The 18,465-nt window shown below is 46.8% G+C and overlaps 1 protein-coding gene across 4 annotated transcripts in view; it reads right to left on the bottom strand.

Annotated features, from left to right (window-relative positions):
- The window catches only part of CLIP2 (CAP-Gly domain containing linker protein 2), a 156,791-nt gene that overhangs the window by 19,637 nt on the left and 118,689 nt on the right, over window positions 1–18,465 (bottom strand). For 3 of the 4 annotated variants that reach the window (XM_050929439.1, XM_050929438.1, XM_050929437.1), the window contains 3 exons: window positions 16,800–16,903; window positions 13,083–13,143; window positions 1,439–1,543 (listed from right to left, as the gene is read on the bottom strand). In XM_050929439.1, coding sequence (XP_050785396.1) covers window positions 1,439–1,543; window positions 13,083–13,143; window positions 16,800–16,903 — 270 coding nt within the window. The remainder of the gene's footprint in view (window positions 1–1,438; window positions 1,544–13,082; window positions 13,144–16,799; window positions 16,904–18,465) is intronic. The other variant, XM_050929441.1, reaches the window with a different exon arrangement.

Raw genomic sequence — 18,465 nt, 5'->3', positions numbered from 1 at the left:
AATTTATTAGCAAAGTAAAAATAAGGTTGAATGCTAGAAGATGTAAGATAATAAACTGCTGGCCATGGGTTACACTGCATGACAGGTTTTGAGTAGCTTCTTAGCTTTCTGAGTTTAATCTTTCTGGCCTGATTTGACTGCTGATCACGGTGGAGGTCTTGGATTGGGTGGGCACCTTTGGGTACAGAACAACAGATCTGATAAAAGGAAATGTAAAAAACAAGCAAGTCTACAACATTTACTCCTTTAGCACCAAAACGTAACAACTGATCCATTCTATTCATTTGTTTAGGCTGAAATTTTTCAAAGCTGCCTAAGGGATCTGGATGCCCGACTCCCACTCATTTTTAATGGAAACTGGAGTTTGAAAGATTCCAGCCTGGCCTTTTGGGTGATCTCTACAGATTCACAACAGACAAATTAATGAAAGGGCCCATAGGCTCCCACGCAGCCCTCACACCCTGGCCGCTGCTAGGCAGCCTACTCAAAACTCCTGGACATGAGGGGCTAGGAGAACTCTGATCTCTTCCAGAGGCCCCACCCATGAGAATCGTGACTGGAGATGATGATTGGCCCCACCGATTGGCCCGACCATACTATTTAAGCCAGAAGGCGGCACAGGGAAGTTGTTTGAGTAACTGGGAGATCTCCTGACTGGCAGCTGCACTGGATCTGACTCGTGCTTGAGCCCATTTCTGATTCCTCTTTTGACCTCTGGTTTGGTTCCTGATCCCAGCTCTGACTCTGGCTCTGACTGCTAGGCCCGACTAGCCCTGCTCTGACCACATCGCAGTCCCGACAGTCTGCTTGTCTTGTTTAAAATCAGCCACTCTCCCCACCATTGCCAAACTTCATGAAAAACCTTCTCCTCACCCTCCTCGAACAAGGCTCTTAAAGCCCTGATATACTGCTCCTCTTGACAGCATTTCTTGCATTCATTGCTACAGCCTACCTAACCCAAGTGACCACACCTGTAGGCTAAGACTTTGGAGCAGACTCTCCACCCTTATCTTCCATGTCAAATTGCAGCACCCACAATAGGAGGAAGGACATTTGCAACATTGATTGTCACACTTATTTCCTACTGCAGCTCAAAAGGACCTCCAGAAGCAAAATGAACCGTGCAAGGTTTAATTGTTGTTATTTACTTGGGGGTGTTAATCGAATGGTGAGTTGTGAAGAGCTCATGTCGAATGGCGTCATGGGGTTGAGAAGCAAACTCAAGTCAGAGAAATGAGTCACAACATAAGAAGCAAAGGCAAAATCATAGGGTGCTACTATTTCCAGAAAGGGAGTGCAAATAAAGTAAACAACGAAACAAAAACCATGGAAGCCCAAACTCAAACCAAACAACACAATCCAAAACAAGGCATTGCTGGCATCAATGCAGCTGACAAGCACACTGGTCTGCAGGCAGGGCAAGTGGGGTTGGGATTACCCTGGTGTCCTCTAATTCTCTGAGGAGTTTTTCAGCCTGTGCCTTCTCAAACAGCAGGCTCTGCTCGAGCTCCCGTATGCGGGCATGCTCCAACTGCGTCTGAGTCTGGTCACACATAGGGAAGAAAAAACAACAACAACAGGGGAGAGAGCAGAAAACAGAGAGAAAAGGCTGCAACATCATGTTCCATGTACAAGACAAGGAAAGGCAGTTCACAACGGGAGGAGAATAAGTGTCTGAACAGGCAGGAAAATTCATCCAAACAGAACTAGGTTACTAAGGGATTTTACATGGTTCTCAGGGTTGCTATTTAAGACACGGTGGACTCCTCTTATAGGGGCCCATTTTAGCAAAGCATCTAGGGGGCTTGAGTCCCACTAAAGGCGATGAGACTGAAGCAGGCGCTGATGTGCTTTCCTGAATGAGGGCGATAGTGAGAACACTTCACAACAGAAGAAATCCACCTCAGCGCAGTGGGCGTCAGTACAAGGTCTACGCACCAATTAAAGACCATTCACCGGAGGCCTTGTGCTCACTCTTAGCAATGTGGGCAGTTGGAGGCTGCTTACTGGCAGAGTTGCACACTGCAGTGCACTGAAAATTACTGAGACTCTCATTCGTCTTTTGCAACAAAGAGAGAGTTTGAACTATGACGTAGTTGACTGCAAGCTGTGCAGTGTAGTGACAATACCAGAAAATATACCTCATGTAAAGCAATGGAGAAAATTTAAGTAGAAAACAATTGTATAACTGAGTGCTTTGCATTTGTACAGCATCTATAGCTAAGGATTTCAAAGTGATTTTCAAATGTTGAGTCTCACAACCCCTCCCCCCTTACTTGGGTAAACTGAGGCACAGAGAGGTTAAGTTATTTGTCCAAGTTCAGTGGGTGAGTCAGGATTATAACCCAGAAGTCTTGACTCAATGTCCCTTGCCCTAACAACTAGATAACACTCCTCTATCGGTAGCAAAATTATTATTTAAGCACATCAGTGTTGGCCACCGATATCATGTAAATTCCCTGTGAAGAAAGGGGGAGGGGGAACCAATATGCAAACTTCAGCTTCCACATTTTTAACTTTCAAAACTATTTTTTACTGAATACAAAGTTGATCCACCAAGACCACAGCATGACAAGGACTATAAGGTTCCTTACGTTGTTCTAGGCAATTTTCTGTCTTTCACTCGCCATTTCATTATTTCCTCCCCCCATTCCCAAGCCTGAATTGATTTACATTTTTTTTTCTTTACAACCTGGTCTGAGATGGAAAAGAATGAATGAGCTTTGGCTCCTTTTCTGTGAATGGAGAAAGTTTAAGTTTGCACCAATCTGTATTTTCTTTTAAAGTCTGGAAAATATTATTAAACATCAGATCAAATATGGTGAAAATCAAGACTGCCAGGTACATGCAATATTTTCGTAGCCATGTTGGCCCCAGGATATGAGAAAGACAAAGGTGGGTGAGGTAATATCTTTCATTGGACCAACTCCTGCTGGTGAGAGAGAGAAGCTTTCCAGCTCCACAGAGCGCTTCTTCAGGTCTGGGAAAGGGAATCAGAGTGTCACAGCTAAACACAAGGTGGAGCCAATTATTAAGTATAAGGAGTTAACACATTGCAAGAAACCGCTCAAAATGAAGCAGGCAATTAGCACCTCTGCGGTCAGAGGACAAAGGAGAGCTAGTGGGTTACAGATTGTTGTAATGAGACATAAAACCAGTGTCTCTGTCCAGTCCATGATTTTTGGTGTCTAGAAGAGTTAGGAATTTCAGCTCGTAGGCTCATCTTTTGAAGGTGTTGTGCATGTTTCTCTTAAGGACGAGGACTGAGAGGTCAGCTGTGGAGTGACTGTTCAGCCCCAGGTGATAGGGTGTTTTTGTCTTACTACTTTTCTGTGTGAGTTCATTCGAGACTGTAATAATCGTCTGGTTTGCTGGGGCATTCAATGCACTGGATGAGGTTCCTCACAGGTTGTAATAGGCATGTGTAGGACCAATGGATCTTGAAAGGTGTGCTGTGGGGGGTATATTTGGGACACTTCAAGTTTCATCAATCCTATTTGACCCCAGGTGGAGAAGACAAACCATGTCTCTTAAAAGACGTCTCCAAGCATTGTCAGGCTTGCCAAAGAACCTTAGTGAAGCACAGACATGAGCTGGATATTTGTAAAGGAAAAGGGGGAAATTTGCTTTCTTGTTGACTGGCTTTTCCCCCCAATCTCCACATAGCTCACAGATGCTCTTCCTAAGAGCTTGACCAGATTCTGATTTCACTTACAGTGCTGTTAATCCTGAATTATTCCATTACCTTCAATGGCTTTAGTACGAATTTATAACGGTAACAGCTAGGCCAATGTCTTTGACTGAACCTTCAGCTATATGGACTCACAAAATTATCTCAACTAGCAGTTCAGAATCTTTTTAATGGTAGTAATTTCCCACCCACTTCTGTTCTCCAAGGGGTCAGGTATAAGCGCTCCAAAAGTGGGATCTTTTACTGATCCATTTCAAAACTAAGCCAGGAATCTCGCAAGATACCTGACACTGATACTTTTGTTTCTGGTTCAGCTGGAAATGTCACAGAGCAGCTTCCCTTAGTATTCCCTTAGTATTCTGTTAGCCAAAACCCTGGAAGACCAGAGGCATATGGAAATGAAAAACAGAGAAGTTAAATGAATGTTTCCAGACCTCAGATATGTTTTTTCCCCCAACATTAAGATGAACTCACATGTCATCTTTTACTTTATACAAACCCTTTCATCCAGCCCTAATTAGACCAGAGCAAATTCTGAGATCCACTCAACCCCAAAATTTGAGGGAATTCAGATCCAAACTTTATGGCTCAGGTCTAATTTTAACCCTAATTACTACCCACATATTATGAGCTATACGAATAGCTAATTTCTTATTAAAATGCATGAGGTATCTCATGAATTCCAGTGGATGATTGCAACAGTGTCGACTAAGGATTTTAAGGTTTCCTATTACAAGATCATCTATTATAAATAGGCTTTAGCTCTTTCTTGCATTTGCCTCTCATTTTCTAAAGGCTAAAGGCTATAGCAACACCATAATGCCTAGAGATGGGCCTGGATCTAGGTCACACTACATTCTATGAGATGTTTTGAGCTTAACATCACAGCTCCTCCCTACATCCATCAGGGAACTAAAATCACAGATCCAAATATCTCCACATTTTAGAGAATTCCAAATCTGAACATGAGCTTTGTGGCTTGCTCCTGTCTTTATGCCTACTAATATTTGGGTAGAGACCTCTAGACTCCACTGAAATACACTGGGTTAAGAGTTCCGGAGGAACAACATGGGAAGATGATCAATTGACAGCATCTTTCTTCTCTTTGAAAATGATTAAAAGTCTAGAAAACATGACCTAGGAGGGAAGATTGAAAAAACTGGGTTTGTTTAGTCTGGAGAAGAGAAGAGTGAGAGGGGCATGATAACAGTTTTCAAGTACATAAAAGGTTGTTACAAGGAAGAGGTCCTTAACCACTGAGGATAGGACAAGAGGCAATGGGCTTAAATTGCAGCAAAGGTGGCTTAGGTTGGAGATTAGGAAAAACGTCCTACGTGTCAGGGTGGTTAAGCACTGGAATTAATTGTCCAGGGAGGTTGTGGAATCTCCATCATTGGAGATTTTTAAGAGCAGGTTAGACGAATACCTGTAAGGGATGGTCTAGATAACATTTTGTCCTGCCATAAGTGCACGAGACTGGACGAGATGACCTCTCGAGGTCCCTTCCAATCCTATTATTCTACAATTCTTCAGTGGGGATAACTGGCATGCACCGTATGACAATCTGATCAATAGTATTCCTATACTCCACACACACTGTTCTTGCTATTGTTTGTTACTTATGACATCAGACTTCTCATCCCTAGGATCACTACAGAAGCATATAAATGGAGACAATCTACTCAAATTGTTCTGGAGGTCCCTGTCCTCTCAGTATAAATGAGATCTAGCTAGACAGCCCTGCAGCTTTTATAGCTACTAAAATTGCAGTCACAGACTACAGGCGGACAAAAAACGTATCTAACCTGCAAAGAGCTGCACTTGGTCTTGTCACCCTCCTTGATAAAGCACTTTTTGGCTAGGCCCTTCCTGCCCAAATAAAACATCTGACCTTGCTCACATCCTTGAATAAAAGCCCAGTCACTGGATTGTCCAGTTGAATGAATGTTAAGGAAAGTGCTATGCTTGCTTGTTTGCAGCGAGGGATGCTACAATATGTGGATGCAGCGATCCTCTCACAAAGGGATGTGCTGGAATGTCACCTCTGTGCTAGAACACGGCTGGCTGCGAGCACACCAGTCTGTTTTATAAAATGACCTACACAGATGCCATCAGCGCTGTTTACATCACTGAGTGTCTCAGCATTTGGGGTGGGTCAGGCTCTATTTAAAAAGCTAACACTGCTGTTATGTGCACCCCACAGGCACTGAGTCTAGTGCTTCAGTCTGCTTGGGCAGCGCAGACTCTGAATTCAAAAGTAATTTCAGGTTACTTCCTCCCCAAGCCCAGAGAACCAAGTGTGACAGACCCAGGCCAGTGTGGTACAGGAGTCTAGTAGAGGGCAAATATACTTGTCACTGGATGAGTAGTTTTCTGTTCCCTGAGTGATCAGAGCAGGGGCTGCACTGAAGTAATCAGGAACCTGATAGAACCAGTTAAGGCAGACAGGCTGATTAGAACACCTGCAGCCAATCAAGGCAGGCTAATCAGGACACCTGGGTTTAAAAAGGAGCTCACTCCAGTCAGGTGGGGAGGAGCTAGAGGAGAGGAAGTGTGTGTGAAGAGCTGGGAGCAAGAGGCACAACAAGGAGCTGAGAGTGAGAGGGTGTGCTGCTGGAGGACTACGGAGTACAAGTGTTATCAGACACCAGGAGGAAGGTCCTGTGGTGAGGATAAAGAAGGTGTTTGGAGGAGGCCATGGGGAAGTAGCCCAGGGAGTTGTAACTGTCATGCAGCCGTTACAAGAGGCACTATAGACAGCTGCAATCCACAGGGCCCTGGGCTGGAACCCGGAGTAGAGGGTGGGCCTGGGTTCCCCCCAAACCTCCCAACTCCTGATCAGACACAGGAGAAGTTGATCCAGACTGTGGGGAAGATCACTGAGGTGAGCAAATCTGCCAATAAGCGCAGGACCCACCAAGGTAGAGGAGGAACTTTGTCACACAAGACACCATTTACATGATGCTCTTGGGCTCCGCGGGGAGGTGATGGTATTTCGCAACCTTGTAGCCTCCCGTTGCTTAATTGTACAATGTGGAAGGACCTAGAAATGGCCTTTTAATGAAGAATGAAAGCTGGAACTTCCTGAAGGACAAATGTTGCAATCACAGCTCGCCAAAGACAGTCAGCAGGGCAAAGGATGTAGAAAGGTTGGGGTGGGGCAACTGACAATGGGTTACTGGGCTTTTTTTTGCCTCTAGGGCTGTGTTTACACTGCCATTAAAAACCCAAGGCTGGCCCGTGCCAGCTGACCTGGGCTCACAGGGCCAGAGCTAAGGGGCTGTTTAACTGCAGCGTAGACATTCGGACTTGGGCTGGAGCCCGGACTCTAGGACCCTGCAAAGTGGGAGGATCCCAGAGCTTGGGCTGTAGCCCCAGTCTGAACGTTTACATTGGAATTCAATAGCCCTAGGAGCCTGAACTGTGGGTGTCTAATTGCAGTGTATATATGACCCAGCTGGCTAGTTCAAAGCTGAACAAGGATGGTAGTGACTGAAAGCAGTAACCACTGCATGGCTCTAAGGCGGCTTTACATGAAACGAGCTAGTGGGTTTCACTAGGGAACACATGTTCAGAGAACAAAAAAGCCCTCTGGCTAGAATGTTCAAAAGCCCCTACAGTGATCAAGGAGCACAAGTCCTATTGACTTTCAATGGGGCTTTTGTTTAAGTCATTTGGGTGCTTTTGAAAATTTCAACCACCATCACATTCAGTCCCTTAGGGTCTGCCTTCACTGCAGTTATTAACTAAGGGCATGGCTACACTTGCAAGTTAGAGGGCATTAAAGCAGCCCCGGGTGGCCTAACTCACGACGCGTCCACACTGGCAAGGCACGTAGAGCGCCTGGACTCCACAGCTGGAGCACTCCTGGTAATCCACCTCCATGAGAGGTGTAACGCTTGCTGTGCCCCGGCTGGAGCGCTGCGGCGCTGGTACGTACACCCTGGTCTGTTAATGCGCTCTGATCAGCCTCCAGAAGTGTCCCACAGTGCCTGTTCTAGCCACTCTGGTCATCACTTTGAACTCTATTGCCCTCCCCTCAAGTGAGCAACCATCAGACCTGCCCTTTAAGTTCTCTGAGAATTTTGAAAATCCCCTTCCTGTTTGCTCAGCAAAGTGACCATGCCTCCACACGCTAGGCGATCCCCAGTATGGGGCAATGGTGAGATGCTGGACCTCATTGGTGTTTGGGGGGAGGAAGCTGCCCAGGCCCAGCTGCGCTCTAGCTGTAGCAATTACGATAACTTTGGGCACATATCAAGGAACATGCTGGAAAGGGGCCATGACCAGGACACACTGCAGTGCAGGGTTAAAGTGAAGGAGATGCGGAATCCCTACCACAAAGCCCGTGAGGCAAACAGCCGCTCCAGTGCTGCCCCCGCAACCTGCCATTTCTACAAAGGGCTGGACGCAATACTTGGGGGCAGCCCCAACTCCACTCCGAGTACCACCACTGACACTTCAGAGCCCAGTTCAACAAGGCAGGAAGACATGGAGGAAAGTGGGAGCAAGGGTCCTGAGGAGTAGGAAGACATCCCGGCATCCCTAGATGCATGCAGCCAGGAGCTGTTCTCAAGCCAGGAAGAAGGTAGCCAGTCACAGAGGCCGGTGCCTGGGGAAGGACAAACACCAGAGGAGGTGCCCGGTAGGCAGATTTTATTTTGGGAAGGAAGTTATTTGGTGCAGGCTCCTGGGGCGAGGAGGGTTAGGGCTGCATGCATGCCTAGATGCAGAATAGGGCCTTGATGTGCTCTCTCACACTGCAGTAAATCGGCCTCAGTGATCTCTTCAAAGATCTCAGCTACAACGTGGGCAATAAGCTTGCTTAGGTTCCTTGAGAGAGCTACTATGCTCCTCGTCCCTCTCAGGCTAACATGTTCACGCCACTGTGCCGTGAGGGGCAGGGAGAGCATGGCTGCACACAGGCAAGCTGCATATGGGCCAGGGCGGAAGCCGCATTGCAGTAGAAGACCCTCCCTTGCTTCCCAGGTCACCCTCAGCAGCGAGATATCTTCCAGGATGAACTCCTGTGGAAAACATGGGGACAGTGTTGAGTATAGGGGCCCCCTGCAGCTGTTGGCTCTCCCCAAGGCACAGAAACCCAGAGGACAGTACAGCTGTGAAACAATCAGTCCCTCTTGCCCCTGTGCTTACTCACCATTTTGGGGCTCCTGTGGGTTGTGTGTGCTCACTTTGGGACAGGCAAATTCTGCTATTGTGTTGACTGTGCTTGTCTTTAAATACAGGCGAATCATTGCTCTGTCTGGTGTGAACAATGCTGCCTCTTTTAAGTGTTGCATTTTGCCTTTACAGATGCAACTTTGAGATCTCCGCCGTCCGTCCGTGTTATCACCAGCCAAAAGACACCAAAGAATTAGGAAGAGGCCACGTAGAAGCAAAGAAGACATGGTGCATGAAGTAACGCAGCAGTCACTTAATGAAAATCAAAAAGCACAGGAGTGGCTGGAGAGTGAAAGGAGGGTCCACCAGCAGAATGCGGCTCGCTAGCACCAAAGCAAGGAGTGGCTGCTAAGCATCATGGAGCGCCAAGCAGACTCGATCCAGGCCCTCATAGCATGCAGGCGGAGCAGTTCCGCGCCTGCCCCCGCTTGCAGCCTTTGTCCGAAAACTCTTTCCCTTGTGCCCCCATGTCACCTCCAACCCACTTTCCCCCACATCCAGTTTCTTATTGCCACCAGCTTCCTCCAAAACCTGTAGCTTCACCACCCAGCCTTAAAAACTACGACCCTTACTGACTGCATTCAACCCCCTCACCATGCATTTTAGCCAGCCTGAAGAGCAGCGCTCATTGCACAGCACTCCAGACAGGAGGCAGAGTATGACAACAGGACATACGCAAATCTGTGATTGAACCGTTCCCCACCCCACCCCTTGCCCTTTCTGTTTCCCAAGCAGTTGTGTTTCTTTTCAATAAAATGAATTTTCTTTTAAATAAATGGATTTTTTCGCTTTGAAAACATTCTTTATTATTGCATTAAGTAAAAGATACCTTAGTCCAGGAAAGCAACAGGCACTGCAAGCCAGCGTAGCGAACACAGATTCCTAACAACACTGGAACCACCGCACTTCACTCCCGTGCAGGACATCAAATATTATTGGTGGCTTTCAGACTCAAATTGTTCCCTCAGGGCATCCCTAATCCTTGCAGCCCCACGCTGAGCCCCTCTAATAGCCCTGCTCTCTGGCTGTGCAAATTCAGCCTCCAGGTGTTGAACCTCCGAGTTCCATACCTGAGTGAATCTTTCACCCTTCCCTTCACAAATGTTATGGAGGATATAGCACGCAGATATAACTGTGGGGATGTTATCATCAGCCGGGTCCAGCTTCCCATACAGACAGTGCCAGCGGCCCTTTAAACAGCAAAAAGCACACTCTACAGTCATTCTGCACCAACTCAGCCTGTTGTTGAACCGTTCCTTGCTGCTGTCAAGGCTCCCTGCGTAGGGTTTCATGAGCCACGGCATTAAAGAGTAAGTGGGGTCTCCAAGGATCACAATAAGCATTTTGACTTCCCCTGCGGTGATCTTCTGGTCTGGGAAGAAAGTCCCAGCTTGCACCTTCCTGAACAGGCCAGTGTTCCAAAAGAAGTGTGTGTCATGCACCTTTCCGGGCCAGCCTGTGTTAATCCACGGTTATCCACAAGCACCTGGAGAACCACAGAGAAATGCCCCTTGCGATTAACGTACTCGGAGGGTAGGTGGCCCGGTGCCAGAATTGGAATGTATGACCCATCTACTATCCCTCCGTAGTTGGGGCAACCCATTTGCGCAAAGCCAGCCACAATGTCATGCACGTTACCCAGAGTCACGGTTCTTCTGAGCAGGATGCGATTAATGGCCCTACAAACTTGCATCAACACAATTCCAACGGTCGACTTTCTCACTCCAAACTGGTTAGCGACCAATCAGTAGCTGTCTGGAGTTGCCAGCTTCAAGACTGCAATAGCCACCCACTTCTCCACTGGCAGGGCAGCTCTCAATCTTGTCCTTGCGCCGCATGGTGGGGGCGAGCTCAGCACACAGTCCCATAAAAGTGGCTTTTCTCATCCAAAAGTTCTGCAGCCACTGCTCTTCATCCCAGACTTGCAGGACGATGTGATCCCACCGCTCAGTGCTTGTTTCCAGAGCCCAAAAGCGGTGTTCCATGGTGGTGAGCATGTCCATGAATGCCACAAGCAATCTCGTGTCATATGTGTTATGCGAGTCGACATCGTTGTCTGTAAGTTTGTAGCTTAAGGAGTAACTCGACTGTGTAATGTGACGTGCTGGCGAGACTGACTAGCATACTCCTCAGCACTTCGGGCTCCATTCCCAAAGACCAAAAGAGAAGACAGAGCATGCAGTACAAAAATGTTGAAAGATGGCACCAAATGTGGAGGGAAGAACAGAGATTGCTGGGATGCGAAATGATGCATCACGGGGTGTTGGGACAGGACTCAGAATGCCCTGCACCCTCTACCCCCTTTCCACCAGCCACAGCGCCAGAATGGGAAGAGCTGCTCTGTGGGATAGCTGCCCATAATGCACCGCTCCCAATGCCACTGCAAGTGCCGCAAATGTGGCCACACTAGGGCACTTGCAGCTGACAGTGTGAACACACTGCAGCACTTTCCCTACTGCGCTCTCCGCAGGCGGGTTTAACTCACAGCGCTGTACATCTGCAAGTGTAGCCATGCCCTCAGGTGAAATTGTGGGAAGGCAGTGGTGGATGAACAGCACCTGAGTGGTTTAGTTTGCGTCCTCAATGCAAAGAGAGGGGGTTACCAGCCTGAGAGAAAACCTCATTCGGGCTTTAGCCTATCGCCCCAGCTGGGCCAGGTAGCCTGGCTAACAGCACTAAACCTGGGTGAGAGGGTCTGCTGTGTAAATGATGGGATGGAAGGTAGGAGCAACACTTGAGTAAGACTCCAAGTTAAGTGAAGATCTATCCCAAGGGGTCATTCTCAGGAAAGAGATCAAAGACTGAGTAAACCGTAGCAAATGAATTACCCTGTTGCTCCGATTGGTGATTGAAGACGGAGAAGCTCGACACTGATAGGGAGCTCCGCACAGGGGTAAGGTGAGTGTAAAAGATCGATCACTATCAATGCCACATCCTGTACAATCAGCAAGCTCTGTTTTATTTTTCTTACTTGCAATTGCTTCATCTGTGGAATAACCCAGCCGTACATCATGCAATAATATCCAGGAACCAAATATCACTGAGGCATTTGGTCCTGTGCATCTTGTGAAAATGAACAACACCCCTTTCAAAAGCCCTGTTCCATTGCAATTTATCCCCTGGCTGGGTTCAAACCCGGAACTGAGGGGTTCCGTAGGCACGGCTCACTGCACTAGAAAAGCTTTAGCAAAGCTCCCCTCACAGTATTGACCTCCACCTTTCCAACCCCCCATTCTCCTCCCAGTAAAAAGCAGAGATTTATTCTTAAGGGTGGTCAAAGCAATTCTGTGTCTCTAATGTCCAGAAAAACACACCACAGCCTAGGAGCCTCCTAGTTTAAGGATTTGCCTTCTCAGCCAGCTTCTGGCCTCATATCGATTTACTGCTGAACTACTGATTGCTAAAGCAGCTCCCTCGACATGCCTGGCTGACTTAACGAGCCTAATTCTAGAGCCTAGGGAAAGGGGAAGGGGAGATTTTGGACACTGCTTTGCCTTTCTGAAAGATCACTCTTCCTTACTCCACCTGTAAGGGAAACCTTGCCTGAACTGGAATCTGAGACAGAAAGTCATCTCCCAATGCTGATTGCTTTTATGCAAAGCTGGCTGCAGTGCCGTTGTGCAGAAAGACCCCTACGCCTTCCCAAAAAAGGCACTGCAATGTCAAACCTGTCAAACCACAACTGTCTGTGCTTGTGACAGGAGGACTCCACCGAAAAGTCCTGGAGGATGAAGGCTTAGATCACAATGCGTGGCGTTGTACCAAGATACTGCTGGGATACAGTTGCTCTCCCACTGGCTATGGATCATATACCTTACTGAAGTGGATAGTAATGAGAGAGAGGCCACGGACAGTGGTTGAACAGTGGGAAAATTTATGTTAGAATGCATTCACACACACAATTTAATTAACATGGATGTTCAATATGACTTAGGACAAAGTCAGGTTTAAAAACCATGCAAGCTGGTCATGGTTAATCCTAAATGGATCTCTAGGAATAACGATGACCGCTAACACCTTGTGGGAAATTTTTCACAATTCAGTCTATAATATTCACTACCAATGCCTTTCTATAATAAGTGATCAATCAGCCTTACACAGCAATTACTAACACATCCTGGTCACAGAGCTGGGCAAAACGCAGCAGAAATTGTTAAGGTTTCAAAAGCAATTGCAGACAATACATTACAGCGAGTGTGCTGCAAATTACCTCCAGATCTCCCTTGGTAATGGATTCTTCCTCCACTCGAAACTGCAAGTCCTCCACTTTCCTGTGAGGGTGGGGGGAGAAAAGCCAAAATCAGTAATGCCAGGATTAAAACCTTATCACTAAGTAGCTGCCACAAAAGGCCCCTGCAAAACAAAAGCGTAAGAGGAGTGGGATATGGATAAATCATACACGCAAACAACTCAGCAGAATCTAAGCGCTCCTCGTGGAAGGCAGTTAATTAGCATAACTTATGCAAAGCAGATACTCCTCTTTCTGCAATGTGCCCTACCATACTCCTCCAGTGAGCATGGCTGCTGTACGGCTCCATATGGATACTGGAGGAGTTGACTTTGACTTTAATCCACTGGCACCATAGGACTGAGCAAGGTTTCTCTGCCAGCTATTCACTTCGCAGGAATGCACTGGGAAACCACAGTGCCAAGGGCTGGATATTCACAGATAATCAGAGCTTTTCCCTTCAAGGGTGACTATGGGCAGTATTTCACATCCCCATGTTGTGGGAATGATGAACCAGGCTGGCAGACAAAAAAAATCTTCACAAGAGACTAATGCTGTACAGGCATATATATATATATATATCACACACAAACACACACACACCCCTCCACTACTCAAATAAAACCCACTAATGATACAATTGCAATTCAATCTTCTTGGTAAATTCAACCTTCTTTTTTCTTTTATCAAATTTTTTTAATACAAACTTGTGCAGTGGATGTTGCCATGGGAACCAGATGTAAGGACTCGGTGATTCTCCGTCCTGGATAAAAATAGCTCTGTCTGTATATATCAAACTTTAAAAACAAGCTTCTTTGTCTAAACCTCTTCTAATTAGAAGAGGCATCTGTTGCTGCTTAGGCAAGAACTCAGCTGTCTCGGGTTAAACAATCTCCTGCTTCTTGTAGCATGGAAAGGGAGCTGGGACAGAGTGGGAGTCCTGTGCATGAAGGAACATCTTCAGACAGGGCATCTTTCAAATAAAAAGGCAGAGTGAGTCACTATATTCCTTTTAACTACCAAACACACAGCCCAGGGAAACATCTTTATACTCCCACCATCAGCAGAAGGCTTTTTGTAAATGGAGCCCTTGGATCACTTGGCCAGCTAGAGCAGACCTGCTTTCTCAGCAACACAAGTCTCATATGCTAGCACATGTACACAGAAGTTGCTGTCTGAAGGATCTGATTTGGGGGAAGGCACATGTGACAGGGCACAGCGACAGGGACAGTACCTGATGCTTGGTAAACAAAGGTTTAAATCCAAGCCAGCCTTCCCCTCCCTTCCCACAGATGCCTTTAAGATTATCACCTTGCAAAGCAGGGTGGGGCAGGAAATGTCTTTGCAGAAGGTGGGATCCCATAACTAGAGTTATAGCACTGGGATGAACCCCAGGCTGGGAGTGTTTCTCTTTCCCTTCTGATGACAGAATAAGAAGAATGCAAAAAATATGTCAAGTCTCAGGGGGCAGCCGTGTTAGTCTGTATCCACAAAAACAACAAGGAATCTGGTGGCACTTTAAAGACTAACAGATTTATTTGGGCATAAGCTTTCTTGGGTAAAAAAAAAACAAAAACCACGCTCACTTCTTCAGAAAGCTTATGCCCAAATAAATCTGTTAGTCTTTAAGATGCCACCGGACTCCTTGTTGTTTTTTTGCAAAAAATACGTTAACCCTGATATTTGAGAGGAAGGCTTTGCTGACTGCCCGATTTGTTTAAAATGCCTCAATCCCACCACCTTAACGCATTAGTTGGAGCATACTCAGTGCCATAAATGACTATGGTGATTGTCAGGGCACAATCCAGAAGTGATTTGTGATTCATTCTCCTTTCGGCTGTTCTCTGTCTGTGAGGATAATCCAGCCTCACTGCCCCCAAAGGCTTCATCTTGTAATGGTTTGTCTCCAAAAACACACTGGAGAAGACAAAGATGCTGGCAACATAATACAGCATCCTGCTGTATCCCTCTGTGCTTCCAAGGTGACAGCCGGCTCAGGTCGCCCCTCCCATTCCCGCAGTAGTCGGCTCTCAAAGCTCTGCAGTATCGAGTGGCTATTAGAAATATTGGCAGAGTCTTACCCCTTGTCTCTTGCGAAGCTTAAGGAACTAGAAGTCACATGCTGCTAATTCTCAGACACTGACAGGACCCTGCAGCACCAGAAGATTTGCCGTTTCCACCTAACTCTGCAAGAGAACCTGTCTGTGCACTTCTTAGCATATCATCTCGGTGCAGTACCACTGACAGCCTCATCACCAGCCATCTAGAAGACGACACCCCCGTTCCCAATATTGACCTACTGAAAATAAGACATGGTCCACCCAGCACTCAACTGGATAGTCTCATTACGCTGGGGTGCACTGTTCTGTTAGGTTTACTGGGTCTCAGACAGCGCACCCTCAATTGGTCCCTCTTCCACCAAAGATACCTCGTGGACCAAATGTCTCCTCAAATGCTTTTTTCCTTCAGCTTAATACCTCTGACGCCCATCCTCTGCCAGCGAAAGGGCTCGGGCAGCAGCAGCACTCTGACTAACTTCACCGGCTGGTGGGAGAGCGACACCCTTTTGTGTAGTGTTATTAATAATTCATTTGCTGCTGCTTTCCATGCACCCTGAGTCCAGCCAGTGAACCCAGCACGTGTTCCTTGAAGTGCTGGTGTCCTGCTGAATATTGAATAACGTAATCTTGGGAATGTCGGCACTTCAGAGCTGATGGCTGTGAGAGGCGGCTGATAGCATGTTTTGTCCTAAGTACCACCTATATTAAACAGCAACAAAGTGGTTCTAATCACACTAGTCTTTCTGGACGAGAACCAGAACGATCATTCTCCTGAGTGCGAAGTATCCCATATCTTTATCTGGCCAGGAAAGAGACTGGCCAGGAATAATGGAGGCTGGGAATTAGGAGGTTTGTACCCAACACAGGAGTGAGGTTGGGGAACAGCCTCCCAACAGGAGTAGTGCAGAAACAACCCAATCTGCTTAAAAATGGAGCTTGATACATTTATGAATGGGATTGCATGACAGGACTCAATGACCCAGCAGGGCCCTTCCAGGCCAATGTTCGTAAATTACTTTCCCCTTCAGATTTCTCTAAATTCAAAGCAGTAGTTGAGTACACGTAACACAGGAAGAGAAATAGCACAGGTGTTTTGGATGCAACACGGGATACAAGTAATGATCCTATTTCAAGCCTCCTCTAAACATTGCTAGGCAAAGGAGCTAGGAACTCCAGCCTACCAAACACTACCTTTCTATTGTGATTAACCTTAGCACTTCAGCCACCTTACTGGATAATCCTCTTTGGACAGAAGGCCTGAATGGTTTGATATGTTAACTACAGACAGCTGGGCACGACTGATTTCCATTGCTATCTACTTTGCTCACATTGTTCATCCATTTCCCAAGTCTCCACACCACCGACTCACTGCCCACACAAACAACAACGCCAATGCCAGGTAAAGCCCAGCGCATTTTACATGCATTGAAATCAGGGAGCCAAGCAGCTCCCGGAGTCCAGGATACGTTCTGAAAAGCACGATGTAAGAGCTAGGCATCATCATCTAAGGCAAGTAAAATGCACCAATGAAATACCATGGCCTGTCTCCCTACTCAGTCCAACTTACCATGTTGCTACATCACCTCTGCTATTTTTACACATTTCCTATTCCCGCCCCAGTCCCCCTTTACCACATTACCTTTTCTCCTCTTCCAGTTGGTTCAGCAGCTCCAACTTTTCCTTCTGCACCCCATCTACCAGGGCCCGTGCTCGCTGGAGATTCGCCTCCGCCTCTGTGACATACTGTAACAGAAGGAAATCCCACCCCACCGCCAGCCAGTTACATTTGCAATATACAGTTGTTAAAAACTTAACAGGGGACTGAACTAGATAGCTCAGGGGTTAGTAAATGATCTGTATGGAGGCTTTCATCTCTAGGGACCAGATTTTCCAGCAAGCTCAGCACATAGGAGTCTGCTGGGTACTGTGCCCTTTAGAAAACCTGACTCCAGCTAGCCATTTGGAGCATGTGATACCCGGCCCAGAGCTCTTCTGAAAATCTGTCCCTAGGCCACCAAATTAAACAGACCCCAGGTTGGCAGTAACGAGAGCTGAGCCAACAATTTCTCAGTGGTACCTGATGACAGAACAAGGAGTAATGGTCTCAAGTTGCAGTGGGGGAGGTTTAGGTTGGATATTAGGAAAAACTATTTCACTAGGAGAGTGGTGAAGCACTGGAATGGGTTACCTAGGGAGGTGGTGGAATCTCCTTCCTTAGAGGTTTTTAAGGTCAGGCTTGACAAAGCCCTGGCTGGGATGATTTAGTTGGGAATTGGTCCTGCTTTGAGCAGGGGGTTGGACTAGATGACCTCCTGAGGTCCCTTCCAACCCTGATATTCTATGATTCTATGATTTATCTGACAGTTTTAGCTCTCTTTTCTGCTCCTTAGCTAGCTATGAAGAGACTGATTTTTATGACTCAATTTGTTACTGGCAATTGTTTGATGAATGCTTGATGCAAACAGTTTTCAAGCTCTCTGGGTTGCCTGACTGGCACATGGTTGGACAGCTATGGCACATGGTATTGCTTCTGCTTCCTGAGTGGACAATGGAAGTTTTGTAAATCAGAATAGCCAGTGCCCATACTAGAGTAAACATTCCTGTCCACCTGGGAATAAGAGTTTATGCACTTCCAGCACATACAGTTTAAGGTGAACAAAACACCATATGCACAAATGCTTGTGAAAAAGGGGAGTGAACATGTTTAACTTTTGTGCAATTGTCCTTGCACAAGTTTCCTAACTCTTCACCCAGTGCTATTAGTGACCAAATATTACTCACAGCTGGGGCCTGTTCATTAAGTTAAGTACCTGATGGTACTGCAAGAATCACTGGAATACAATCCCTAATTGGCAGCGTCAGCAGCGAGACCATGGAGCGAATAGCCCAAGGAGAACGAATTCCCCTTTCACCAGCAGATGGGCTCCTGCCACTCCAGTCTTCACCTCTATTGATCAGGCATTATTGATTAGAGAGACGCTTATAGGAATACTATGTGTTCTGTTTCTCCATGCTTCCCACCCTGAATGTGGAGACAGCAGAGCAGGCAGCAAGAATCAGTGATGGGAGAACCCCTGGTTGCACCACTTAGGCAGCTGTCTGGCTGCTTTGTGCGCGAAGGCAACACAAAGTGGCCAGAGCTGGGACCAAGAATCTAGACACCAATGTAGGTAACGCAGTGAAACCTTCTGGAATGGACACAATTATATCAGCATGAAAGACTATTACATCAATGTCTTCCACTGGCACCAAATCCAGATTCTGTCTAATGGCAAGTCGTAGGAGCTTCAATTTCGTGGGCTGAG

This window comes from Gopherus flavomarginatus, chromosome 19, assembly GCF_025201925.1.
Source record: "Gopherus flavomarginatus isolate rGopFla2 chromosome 19, rGopFla2.mat.asm, whole genome shotgun sequence".
In the NCBI taxonomy this organism is placed as follows: domain Eukaryota; kingdom Metazoa; phylum Chordata; order Testudines; family Testudinidae; genus Gopherus; species Gopherus flavomarginatus.
The sequence above is the reverse complement of the archived record's forward strand: the minus strand, read 5'-3'. Positions and strand labels throughout refer to the sequence as shown.